This window comes from Perca flavescens, chromosome 20, assembly GCF_004354835.1.
Source record: "Perca flavescens isolate YP-PL-M2 chromosome 20, PFLA_1.0, whole genome shotgun sequence".
NCBI classification, from domain to species: Eukaryota; Metazoa; Chordata; class Actinopteri; order Perciformes; family Percidae; genus Perca; species Perca flavescens.
The window spans coordinates 16,569,350-16,582,051 of record NC_041350.1 but is presented as its reverse complement, the minus strand read 5'-3'; the positions used below and the strand labels follow the sequence as shown (position 1 = coordinate 16,582,051).

Here is a 12,702-nt window from a genome sequence, read left to right as displayed (position 1 = left end):
GCTGGGAAGCATCAGCAGATTTTTCATCCCAAAGCCCAGTAAAAAACACAAGCGCCCTGGGAGCAGAGGCTGCAGTTATTTCAAGCTCCTGTTAACAAAAATTGAAGCGCTGGAGTCTTCACAAGTTTCAGACGGCAACTAATGATAGATTCTTTCTCGTCTGCCTTTTCCCAACATTTTGGCTACATTACATTACATTTAGTCTTGGCTGTGTGGCCCACAAAATACTAAACATATTCTGACTAGGGCTGCCAATCAATAACAACATTTAATTTATTGCATGATTGTCCAAAGTTAACTCACGATTAATCACAAATGAATTGCATATTTTTTTATCTGTTCTAAATGTACTTATATTTTTCAAGTTTTTAATGCTCTTATCAACATGGGAGCGGACAAATATGCTTGCTTTATGCACAGGTATATTTATTTTGCGACAATCCAAAACATGACACAACACGTGTAGAATATTCTCCAGGATAACCTCACCAGTACTGTATGCTCAAACATTATGCTGAAAGCATACTATGGCAAACTCAAGCCAATCAAGCAACAACATATTAATCTAAATGTAACATTACTTGGTAATACTAATTCTCACATAATGCAGTATCTACTTTCATGTAAACTCTGGAGCACACACACAAGGTTGACAGTACTCTGCTCATTACTGGTCTAATAAGCCTTTTTATCTGATACATTGTGATGGCACACTATCAGTGATGGCACACCAGCATCAGTGCTGATCCTGTTTAGGGTTGTCACAAAAGTCTGGATCTTTTTCCTCTCTTTAAAAAAGGTGTAATAAAAATGATCTCCATTCAGCTGTCTTAATAAATGTTGACACAAGTCTATTGACAATATTCAAAAAATTTAAAAGAAGAATGCATAATTTACAGTATTGTGGTCTCTGTATTGATACATGTTATGTCCATTGAGTGTATAATGTCTACATCACAGACATTTTCACAGAAACACAGACTTCCACCCTGGCACTGCATCATTTTCACATAGTGCTGTTTCTTTTATCTCCACCTTAAGAAAGAAACCACTAGTGGTGCTGTAATAAAAATGCTGCTTTTAAGTGCCCTTGGAAATATTTTGATTGCATACAGGCTGTATTGCAATGGATTAATCAAGTGCTCAAATGAATGGAAACTAGATTTGGGAAATTTGTGTTACATCTGAGTCAGTGAATTGTGATTCTTAGAGTATGGAGGGTGTGTGAGTTTAACGAATGTAAAGATTTGATACATTTGTATATTGTATTTTCTTTTTGTTACTCATAACCTATGTTTAATGTAAATTGTTCATTTAACATAGGTTATCACATAAGTAGCAACAACTGGAAAATAAACTAACTAAACATCAGTTGAATTTCATCAAGTGTCTTCTTCCCAACACTACAACAGAAAGTTAGTCAGTGCTGATTGATTTGGAAAGTATACTGAATAGCAACCTACAAGTTACCACTATTACAGGCTCTATTTTTTCCCCCAAAAGTGCTTTGAATGCACATAGTAATGGGGGCATTAACGTTGTCTACAGACAAATACACTGTTATTTAGGGATGGGCAATATGGAGAAAATCAAATGTCACGATATTTTTGACCAAATACCTCGATATCGATACCGAAACGATATTGTAGTGATGACTATTGGTGCTTTGACAAAAAACGTACACAATGCGATTTAAGATAAATAATCTTCAGTAATGTGGATGCAATGACTAAGTTGTAAAGGCAGATAATAGAACAGTTACAACAGTCTGGTAAGAAAAGTTCAGAAAAGTACATAACTTAACTGTAATGCAGCCTTTAAAACCAGGAAAAGACAACACTTATGCCATATCACAATTTAAGACAATATCTAGTCTCATATCACGATATAGATATAATATCGATATATTGCCGAGCTCTACTGTAACACCTTCACAGATGACCATAACAGCACCAGAGTCACTAAACACGGTCTGGCAATGTGAGACTACTAAACACATTTCCTAAAGTGTTTTCCCCACTGGGAATCAGACCTAGAATCATTAGTAGTCAAGAAAACTTACAAACTTGCTTATTTGCACTGCAATAGTTTGATACTATGAAACAGTTAAACATACAGTTAGTCAGTGCTGTAAAACATAAACATAAGCACTTTAAGACCATGTTTAAGACACACCACTATAAGACTGAAAGTCGATTAAGCTTATAACAAAACATAATCACAGGTTTTACAGAAAAGTAATGTTAACACTGTGAGATGGAGAACATTTTTAAATTTCATCTGGCTTTCTCTTCATTTTTGATGTGTTGAATAATTTCTCTTTCATTTTTTTTATACCATCTGCTCTTCCTTATGTTTTTTTTCTAATACAGATATTAAAGTGCTGACTGTCGCACTTTTGTTGTTTGCTGAAAAATTCTGCTCACATCCATTAAAAGGTAATGATGTAATATCCCACATTAGTAGCAGTGTTTGTTAGTGTTACTGAGATACTTAAACGTATTTAGTAGTAGTGTCAGTTATGCTTTCTAAATGTACATAACATTACACATACCAGCTTTAAGCCACATATTTTTTTTTATAATTTTTTGGGCATTTCAGCCTTTAATGATAGGAAAGCAATGAAAGGGGGAAAGAGAGAGGGGGGGAAGACATGCAGGAAATTGTCCCAGGTCGGACTCGAACCCTGGACCTTCTGCGTTGAGGAATGAACCTCTGTATGTGCGCCCACTCTACCGACTGAGCTATCCTGGCAACAAGCCCCATACTTTTTTTGCATACCCCGGGTAAACTTTTGATTGTTAAAGCAGTTGAGGGCTTAAATGCCACACATCGCTAAGAGTCCTTCGTTTACGAGGGGCACATAAAGGCAGCAGGAAGGAGTCCACGCCCCCCATGAATCCTGATTGGCTCCCAATTACCAGCTGGTGTCCCTCATTGGCTGTTGCGCGTCCATTGAATCCCCTCCTCTACCTTTGTCAATTTCTTGCGCTCCCGTTGAAACGCCTGGTTGTTGTTTCCCCGGGATAAGAGGAAGAAGTTGTTCAACACGCGCTGTCGGAGGTTTGGGAACATCGAGAGAGGATAACAGACGCTAAGCCGAGGAAGTTTCACTTTCTTCTGTGACCAGAGGACGATCTGTGAAACTGAGAGTATAGAGAGTAGTGGGCTGAAAGCCAGGGGGGGATATAACCTACCCATCACCTTGTAGCACAGCGCGGTGTGCAAGCGGCAGCGGTGCAACTCCTCGAGCCAGCAGCGTGCAACACCGCTCCTCTGGATTGTATTGCAAACAAGGGAATGACATAAACATACACAGAGATGGTTTACTACCCGCGGGGACCTTCAGAGACCACAGAGACACTACTGCTGCTGCTATTGCTGTGAACTTGTATGTCCTAAACCGTACAGACCACAAGGGGGATTACAAAAAGTGCTTATTCTTCTTATTACCAGCAAAGGGATTAATTATGCCGGACCAAATCACAGTTTCAGAGTTTGTGGCAGAGACGAATGAAGATTATAAATCGCCGACTGCCTCTAACTTCACCACCAGGATGTCCCACTGCAGGAATACAGTGGCTGCTCTGGAAGAGGTGAGTGACTATGGTGGGACTGGGATTGTAGTCCCCCATTAATAATAATCCGACCAAAATAAAAAAATATTTTCTCTTGGGTTATCCTTCCATGATATTTACGTAGCCTAATTTTTGGTTAATAATAAGGATGTATGTCAGCTCAGAGTTGTAGGTCACCTCTATACAAAGTGAAAAGGAAAATTGCCCTCCACTGCACCTCTACCCATCCCTCATGCTCCATATTCCTATTCTAACCAGCCCAGTCATTGTTCATCAATATTTGTATTACTGTACTGGGTGTCTAGTGTGCCATTATAGGCTACAGTAGTTTTATAATTATTTCTGTCCCCTTTAACAGTACACAGCAAGAGCAGGTATAGTCAAATCAGTTGCATATAGCTCAAAATCATGTATCACACATTTGCCTCAAAGGGCTTTACAATCTGTCCAACATGTGACCCCCCCCTTCTATCTGTAGACCCTCAATTAGGGTAAGGAAACACTCTCTAAAAAGACATTGTTTTAGTGGGGAAAAGGGAAGAAACCTCAGGAAGAGCAACAGAGGAGGGATCCCTCTTCCAGGACAGACAGACATGCAGTATGTGTCCTTTGCAGAGCGTAGACAAAAACACATGTAACATTGAGAAACACAATGACCTTATAAGATAATAGACTGCACACATATAGTGTAAAGTGAGAAGTATACAGCACTTTTTACTAGGGATAAATGCAAGTATTTTGGTTAAATATTCATTCCCACAGTGATAGAGGAAGAAATGTTACTCTGTTTCCCCACTTTACAGTCACATCACACTGTATGTGCACAGAGAACACTTTGTTGCAGGTCATCAGGAAGAAGGACACTTCCGCTTTGTTCCCCGACAGCCCTCAACTGCCTCCCTCCCTCCCTTGTTATAGTTTCCCTACTTTGTGTGCTGTATGATAGAGCCTCGCCCTGCCTGATGGTAAAAATAGAATTTCCCACATGAGCAGCTCAGTGTGTTCTGTGTGTTAGTGTGTCTCTGCTCTGTTACGGGATGGCACGCTTGTCGATGTTCGGTGTTGTGTGAGGAAATGGACTGTCACTGTGCAAAGTTTTACTTGTCATCTGAATGGAATTGTGACAGTGTTGTGTTGCAACATTTTATTGTAAAAACATCCGCATGCATGATTTGTGCAGAGGCGAGATAAGTCGTGGCGTCTGTCAGCTTTACTCCTACTTTATTTTAACCTGTGTTTGTGGAGTGCTGAGCCAGGCAGCCAGACATACACACCTGCTCACGCTGGCAGGTGCTTCACCTGGGCATCAGACACCTCGCTATCCACCGTTTCCTTCAAACATCTGCTGCTGCTGCTGCTGGTGGTTTTAAAATAGCAATTACTCTGCTATTGGGAAGGATTTGCACTGCTTAGAGTGGAATGTGCTTTTCTGTAGAAGTAAGCAAATACGTGCGTGGATATTTCTTTTTTTAAATAGTAGCTCAGCAGTAATTGCTGGCTGGTGAGGTTGGTGTGAGAATCAAATTCAGCAATTTTGTTCTAGTGATGAGCTACAGTTGAAGCTGCTGAATTGTTATTGCAGAGATGAGGAGTAGCATGTTGGTGTTTTACATTGACCTCCGCACTCTAGGGCTGGGCGATATGGAGTAAATCAGATATCATGATATTCTTGACCAATTACCTCGATATCGATATTGTGGCGATATTCTAGGGTTGAAATTTGGTGCTTTAACAAAATATCTTCACACTTAGATTTTAGATAAATAATGATCAGTAATGTGGCCATAATGTCTAAGTGGGGAAAAGGCAAATAATAGAACAGCAGTAAGTAAGTAGTAAATAGAACAGCCTGGTAAGTTCAGCAAAGTACATCACTTCACTGTAATGCAGCTTTTAAAACTAGTAAAAGACAACACTTATGTCATATCATGTTATTAAAATATCCAAAATCTAAGACGATATCTAGTCTCATATCACGATATCGATATAATATCGATATATTGCCCAGCCTTACCCCACTCTCAGATTCATGGAACACAAGGCCTTAGTAATGGGACAACAGGACCTCGCTCACTCTGGTCTGTTTGACCAATTAAACACTGCAGTGGATAGGGAACACTTCCACTTATTGTCTGCCTGCCTTCCTGGCATCTCAAACATACGCACACAAATAAAAGCTAATTTACATATGTACACAGGCGTCCCCAAGTAGCTGGTATTTTTTTTGAAGATTAAAAAAACAACTTTTTTTTTTATATTCCTGTTAGTGTTTCTTGAAAATTTTGAAGAATCCTCAAGAGGATGACTCTTTCACCTTTTGAGTGTAATGATGTTGTATACTGTGTATTCATGAAGACTAAATGAAACGCAAATATCAGATTTAGCTGTGTTCAGCATTGTGCTGAGTTTCAAACATTGTGCTGATTCCGACCTTCTCTAGAACAGCAGTTTGCTTTTACCCTTGAACAGACAGTTGAGGACTGGCTGCATGGAGCATCACAGTGTTCTGTGATGCTACAGGGGGCTGGTGTATCATTTTAGAAAACGCCTTGTTTTTCTGTGAATTGGTGCCTATGAGTGTTGATGTATGTTTTGTTGCTGACTTCAATATTTTTGCACACAATCTTCTGTTGCCCTATTGTTTTTTATCAAAATAAATATTCTGGATATGATAATACTATCAATTGAAAAGAATGTGTTTATAAACCTTTTAATACTATATTGCATATATTTATTTTACAATATGCATCTATGCATACAATATACAATATGCTTACTATGTTGCATATATTTACTTTACAATATGCATCTAGCAGCCTATTTTCAAAGTGCAAGCAAGTGAAGTGTATGATTATGCATTGTGTAAAAATAAAGGAATCCCCCGATTTTGGACTACACTCCCATAACTTTGGTGGACTCACAATTGACAGTTTAAAACAAAAATTATCAAAAAGAAGCAGACCTATGGGTTGAATCTCAGTTCTCTTAAACTGCATCCACGGTTCCTTGCGAGGAATCGCTTCTTAGTTCGTCCCAAAGAGAAAGTATGGGAGAGACGCAAGGAAATCATGCAAGGAGAGCGGAAACGAGGAAATGTTTTTTTAGAGGGATGAGGCGTCCTTTCCTTTTGAAGCATCGCATGAATTTGTCAGCTGTATGGGCAGAGTTAGCGATGTCTTTTAGCTGCACAGCTTCTGGGAAGGCTGCTCTCGTGTATCCTCACTCACAGCTCCTTGGAGATCCCTCCTAGATCCTTGCTCCTCAAGGCAGGAATAAGAGCTTTGAGAAGCTCTTCACGAACAACTTCTGGTTCAAGCGAGGAGCTATCAAATAAGAGACATGAGATTCAGCCCTAGTAGCAGCTAATGTAGCCTCTAGCCGCTAGCCTCAAGCAGAGAGGAAGAGTGGACTACAGATGTCTGGTAAGCTCAGTACTTTCTAAGTCCACACCCCCAGATATTTTTAATTTTCAAACTTGTAGTCTTCAGCCCAAACTGACAAATTAATCAGACTTTGTGCAGCTCCCTCTGGAGCCACAAAAGGTTTTATACAACCATTTTCACATATGCAATAGCACTGCCCAAGACCAATAAACAGAGTTGAGAGTCCATCAATTGCTCTGTATTTCCAAATCGGCTTGCATTTGTTTAAAATAGCTGATGCACTCACCTTCTTAAAAGACCTTTAAAACTGACCTCTGGGTCTGGTTGTTTACAGGAATCCTTTAAACACATTAACAGGAGAGGAGACTCAAACGCTCAGAGGTTTTATGTTAATGGATGAGTGCACAAATGTTGTGTAATTACTTCTTTCTAAGCTTTAATTGCATCTGACACAACCTTAATTCGGCTAGTAGTTTTCCTGGCTATTAAGAGGCCATTCAAAGAGTGTGTGTGTGTGTGTGTGTGTGTGTGTGTGTGTGTGTGTGTGTGTGTGTGTGTGTGTGTGTGTGTGTGTGTGTGTGTGTGTGTGTGTGTGTGTGTGTGTGTGTGTGTGTGTGTGTGTGTGTGTGTGTGTGTGTGTGTGTGTGTGTGTGTGTGTGTGTGTGTGTGTGTGTGTGTGTGTGTGTGTGTGTGTGTGTGTGTGTGTGTGAGAGAAACGTCTTTAGCCAGTAAGAGGATGCCGGGCTTTGTGCCATGACCCCCCTCTGTGCTACTGTAAACATGGCTTTTCTTCCTCCACACTTGTGTTGACTATCCTATGGCAAGACCAGAGTCCAGACTTTTCAGAAATAAAAGCTCTAGGATCTTTTGCTTTCTTGGTTTATAAGTGTGACATTGAAATGCGCGACCTAACAGGTTCCATTTGAAGGAGGCATCGGCCCCGAGGGCTGAGCTGACCTCTGTGTTAAGTATTGATCTTGATGAAAATGCCCCTGTGCTTTTTGTCTCTTCTAAGAAAAACTCATGGGGATGTCTGTCTGAGGCCAGAAACTGGCACACATTGTAGTTGTCTTGCATCTATTTTTTATGCCCCAGTTACCAAATCCTTCCCGGCAGAGAGAGACTCCTAAAATGATGCAATCAATAGAGTTATCTCCTTGAACAAATGTGAAGTGCATTCATCTAGCTCAGGTATGAATACAAGTACATTTGTGTTTTGCACTTATGGCTCACTGAGCAGTTGTGGCAGGCGTCAAAAGCTTTAATGGTGTATAAATTCTCTGGCAGAGGGGATCAGTTATTGGGACTGTGTATTACATCAAACTGAACACAATGAGTTGAGTATGAACGGATCTGACTCAAACAGTAGACTGCAGAAGATTGCTGAGTATTAGGGCTTGTGGCTACAAAACAACCATCACTACTTGACATTCAAGACAAGCTTTTGTGTTGTCAGCAGCGTAGCCCTTTGATCAGTGTGTCAGCTGCATATAGTTGCTCAGACAGAGACATAATATGTTTTGTGACAGTACAGCTGCTTTTGTAATTTACAGTGGCTTGACAGGTAGAGTGCATGCTTGTAATGCGATCTTGGACATCCCTTGTTATTGACGCATGAATAGAAATATCCCCAAGTTGTTTCAGACCCTCCTGGCCCAAGTTCTGCGCTTGATGTCCTCAGCATGCCTATCTCTCTAGCCCTGCTTGTATACATTTACGTAATGCATCAACTAATACCACATACCACTTGTCCCTAGATGGGCCTTGTAAAAATACACCGCTTAATAGAAAAACATACAAAACGGCACAAAACAGTAATACAATTCAAAGTACACTTCAAATCTTTATGTGAGGCAACTGATTATCGGTGCCTTTTGAGATCCTTTCAAACTGAGAAAGACTGCTCTCTAAATGATGTTTGAGAAATTACTTAATTATTTTAGAAGCTGTGGGGATCCTGTGCCTCGCATGAACCCAAACAACCATCAACAATACTGCAATAATTGTAGGCCTTTATCCATAGAGAGAAAACAGAGCTGCATGGTATACATCCTCCCTTGTGTAGTGCCATAAATCCACCATCCACTAGGCCTCTCCCTCCCGTTCCATATCCCTTTGTCCAGTTTATTAATGTTTCGCCCATATAACATTTATTTATAGCCCAGTCAGCTTTTCTTGGGTCATTAGTGGTGTTGAGGGGGGTTGAGAGTGACTCAGTCCTAAAGGCTAGCATCATTAGTCTTCCATCTGGCTATTATTTCATCTAGCAGAGGTCCATCACACTGGTATGCCAGCTATGCACTCGTATGGCATGCTGCCTTGTTGCTTGATTTTGTTGAGAGGTTATTAGGGTGTACCTCTGGGAATGGGGACGGTATTTGCAGCATCCGCAGACAACTGTTGACACTGGCTGTGCAGGCCATACCAGCCTCCAGTCTGGTTCTCATGGACTGTTTCTGATGTTGGTGAACAACAAGGTAATTGGGCTTGTAAAATAGTAAGTAGATTCTCAATAAACTTGAGTGTTAAAGCAGGTGAGTGCCTGCTGTGAGCATCTTTAGTCTATTATCTCTTTATAGCACGACTAAGCTTAATCTCAGGCTACCGGTTGTTTTGGGTACTTTAACTTGACATGAACCTGTATCTTCTGCTAACACAAGATGATATATCATTTAATTTCCAACTGCCTCTGTGGCTACGCTGCTTTGTTTTTGCATTAAAGGTTGTTGCAGAACTAAACACTTTGTCTCTACTACTGCATTGTACTGAAACGTCTCATTTAAAGTGTAACAATTTATGGCTGATGTGTTAACACCCGAAGGCAAGTGTGCTCTCGTAACTCTTCTCCATGTGACAGTCTGACAGCTTGCGTTGATGCTGGAGTAGTTCCCGGGCCAAGGGAAGCCCTAGCCTTTATCTGCCCTGATTCCTTCCCCCATTCCAGGAAAGGTTGGCGGGAAGGGCTGGCCTGGCTGGGGACAACAGCTGCCCCCCTGCAACAGGTGGCCTGGAGGAAAGTTTTTTAACAAGGCTCCAGACAGTAGGATTATCGATGCAGGGACAATCCACATTTAATAGCTTTAGAGACACACGGAGGGATATATAAGCTCTAATGCACACATGGCCTAAATGTGCAGTCTGGCCCAAGTGAGCAGTCCAAACCCCGAGCCACTATGGCCATTTTTCAGGATACCACCTAAGACGCTTAATGCTTCCTATAATTGAAATGGGATTTCTGGCAGGATCACTACAGTTCTGTTTCCTCTCTTCACCCTCACTCTACATCGGCTGTCCCTACAGTCCCTTGACTTTGCCTTACTGTAGTTAGTACACCAGAGTAGGCCAAGTAGATTAAAGCAAAGCCAACGACACATCCTGAACTGTCAGTTTTTAGGAAAGAATTGTTCATGAGTTTCTTTAATTAGCTGTTCCAGATGCATTTGTGCTCAAGAACGATAGGAAAGTCTTAGTGTCATTTTTTTGGTCTTGGATATAGGTGCACTCAATTTTTATAGTTGGGGTTCAGGCACTGTTAGCATATAATTGAATGCTGTGTTCACAGTAAGAGTTTGGTTTGGTAAATGATCCCAAACGGGTGATGTTGGAGCGCAATCTCTGGCACCTCATTTGTGTTGTTCATACTCATGATGCTAGCTGTATGAGCTGAGCTAACTTTGCTAGCTGGGTTTAGTTAACAGTCAACACCTTAATATATTGTGGCACCTTTTACTTCTTGGTTGCACTTTTGAATTTATGTTGTGCACATGCCAAAAGGTGAACAGTAATTCCACTATATTCGATTAATAAGACATATATTTTAGTTGTATACTGAACTCATATTTAGCACCGAAAAGTTCAGGAGACAAAGCCCGTAGTCTGGGAATCCATCCTCTTTTTCTTTCAGATTCAGTGGTGGTTCACCCTTACCTTAGTAGCAAAGACCCTTTTCATCCTTGATGGGGGATCTCAGTGATTCCTATTGGATCTTTGTTTGAAACGAGAGGTCTCTCTCCAACCTTGCCGGGTACAGCAGGGTCTGTGTTATCACCCAGAGACAGGCTCAGACCCGGCCCTCATTATGATGCAGCAGCCCTCCCCATGGATCAACCAGGGGTGAAGGTCACAGTCCTGTCCCAATCAATTCAAAGCCATGATCTCCCTTATCCCCTGATTGGGGGGGCGGGGGCAGGGGGGTTGGTTGACTGTTTTGATGTGATATGATTTTATGATTTTCTCTTGTACACCGTCTATCCTTATTGAGTGCGGATTAGGGCTGAACGATTTTTGAAAATAATGTAATTGCGATTTATTTTATTTTTTTCCAAATATTGCGATTGCGATTTAATATGCGATAATTTTTTAAGCTCTTTGTCTTCTGTATTATTCAACCAAGACAAACAATAAATCATTGTATAGTGTGAACAACACATACAAACACCGCGGCCACGCTGCTGTGAAAGCTCCCCGAACATCATTTATCAGAGTCTGGTTGTTAGCCTTCTCAGTGGCAGCTCCTCCACTCCATATCTTTATAACGGAGCTAACCGCTAATCAGAGCTAATCGTTGCCAACCGAGCCTTCAGTTCTGCGTGCCTGTATCCATTAACTGCATGTATGGACTCGAGCCTGAATGAAACCCTTCATTTTATTAAAATGGCTGTAACCAACTCTGAGTTGTTTGAATGACAGAAATCAGCTCAAGGTACGCCGTAGCGTTAAGTTGATGCTTTCTCTCCGGAGTACAGACTGATTTGCTCTCGCGAGTCATGTGACCAAATTGCAGCCTTTGTGATTAGGAAATTGCTTTGTAACATATCGCGATATTATTGCAAATCAATTAATCGTTCAGCCCCAGTGCGGATGGTGGGAATGAATTTATTGTTTGGAGCCCATTGGCCATTGTCAGTCCGGTAGGTCTGCTTGGTTTGGAGGATGGTGAAACTCTCACTCCAGCATGGTGTAGGGGATTGAGGTGAAAGGCGAGACTGGCTGCTCTCTGTCCTTCACCGAGGTTAGGGGGTTAGACACCAGGGGCACTAGGGGTAAATGGGAACTTAAAGCTCATCTCATCCATCAGAGTGTCCTGGCCCAGATGATCTGAGGCGGCTCCTGTTGAAGTCTATTGTTCCCTGACAGGCCCTGCCTCTTCATTAATGAACTCCACCATTGATTTGTAGTCCTGGCCACTTGGCTCTGCTGGGGGCCAGGGTGGGGTGGGAGGGGTAAATCTTCACAGTTGTGTTGTCCTGCTGTCACTTTCACTCAGGGAACGGACCCACACTTTTTCTTCTCTGGTGGGGAAAGATTTTTAACTCCTTGGAGACTCTCAAGAGATCTGAAGTCCAATTGTTTATGACATAGCTGGGTCCAAATTTGATGTCTGAAGACATTTTGCTCATTATCATTTTAAATTAGTCTGTGTTTTGCTGTATATGTAATGATTTATTTAAAGATCCAATGTGTAGGAATTTCTCCCATCTAGCGTTGAGATCATATATCGCAATCAACTCTCTCGCGCCACGCAGTTCAAAATACGTATTACAGCTACGGTAGCCTTCACGCTTCAAAAAGCCAGTCTCTTGCTCTTTTCAATATCCTTTTTCTTTTTCTGGGCGAAGAAGAAGACTCCTGTTCCTGAAATTTGGATTTTGAATACATATGGTCCTCCATGTTTCCTTCTTCAAACTTGCCGGGGCCGGGAAGCTACGATAACCATTAGCAGCATTAGCAGCATCTGTGAG

The 12,702-nt window shown here is 41.3% G+C and overlaps 1 protein-coding gene across 1 annotated transcript in view; it reads left to right on the top strand.

Annotated features, from left to right (window-relative positions):
- Nucleotides 1-2,970: 2,970 nt before the first annotated feature.
- The window catches only part of asap2a (ArfGAP with SH3 domain, ankyrin repeat and PH domain 2a), a 56,846-nt gene continuing 47,114 nt past the window's right edge, over nucleotides 2,971-12,702 (top strand). Inside the window, exon 1 of the mRNA XM_028565910.1 lies at nucleotides 2,971-3,596. Within this exon, the coding sequence (XP_028421711.1) occupies nucleotides 3,471-3,596 (126 nt within the window). The 5' untranslated portion in view covers nucleotides 2,971-3,470. The remainder of the gene's footprint in view (nucleotides 3,597-12,702) is intronic.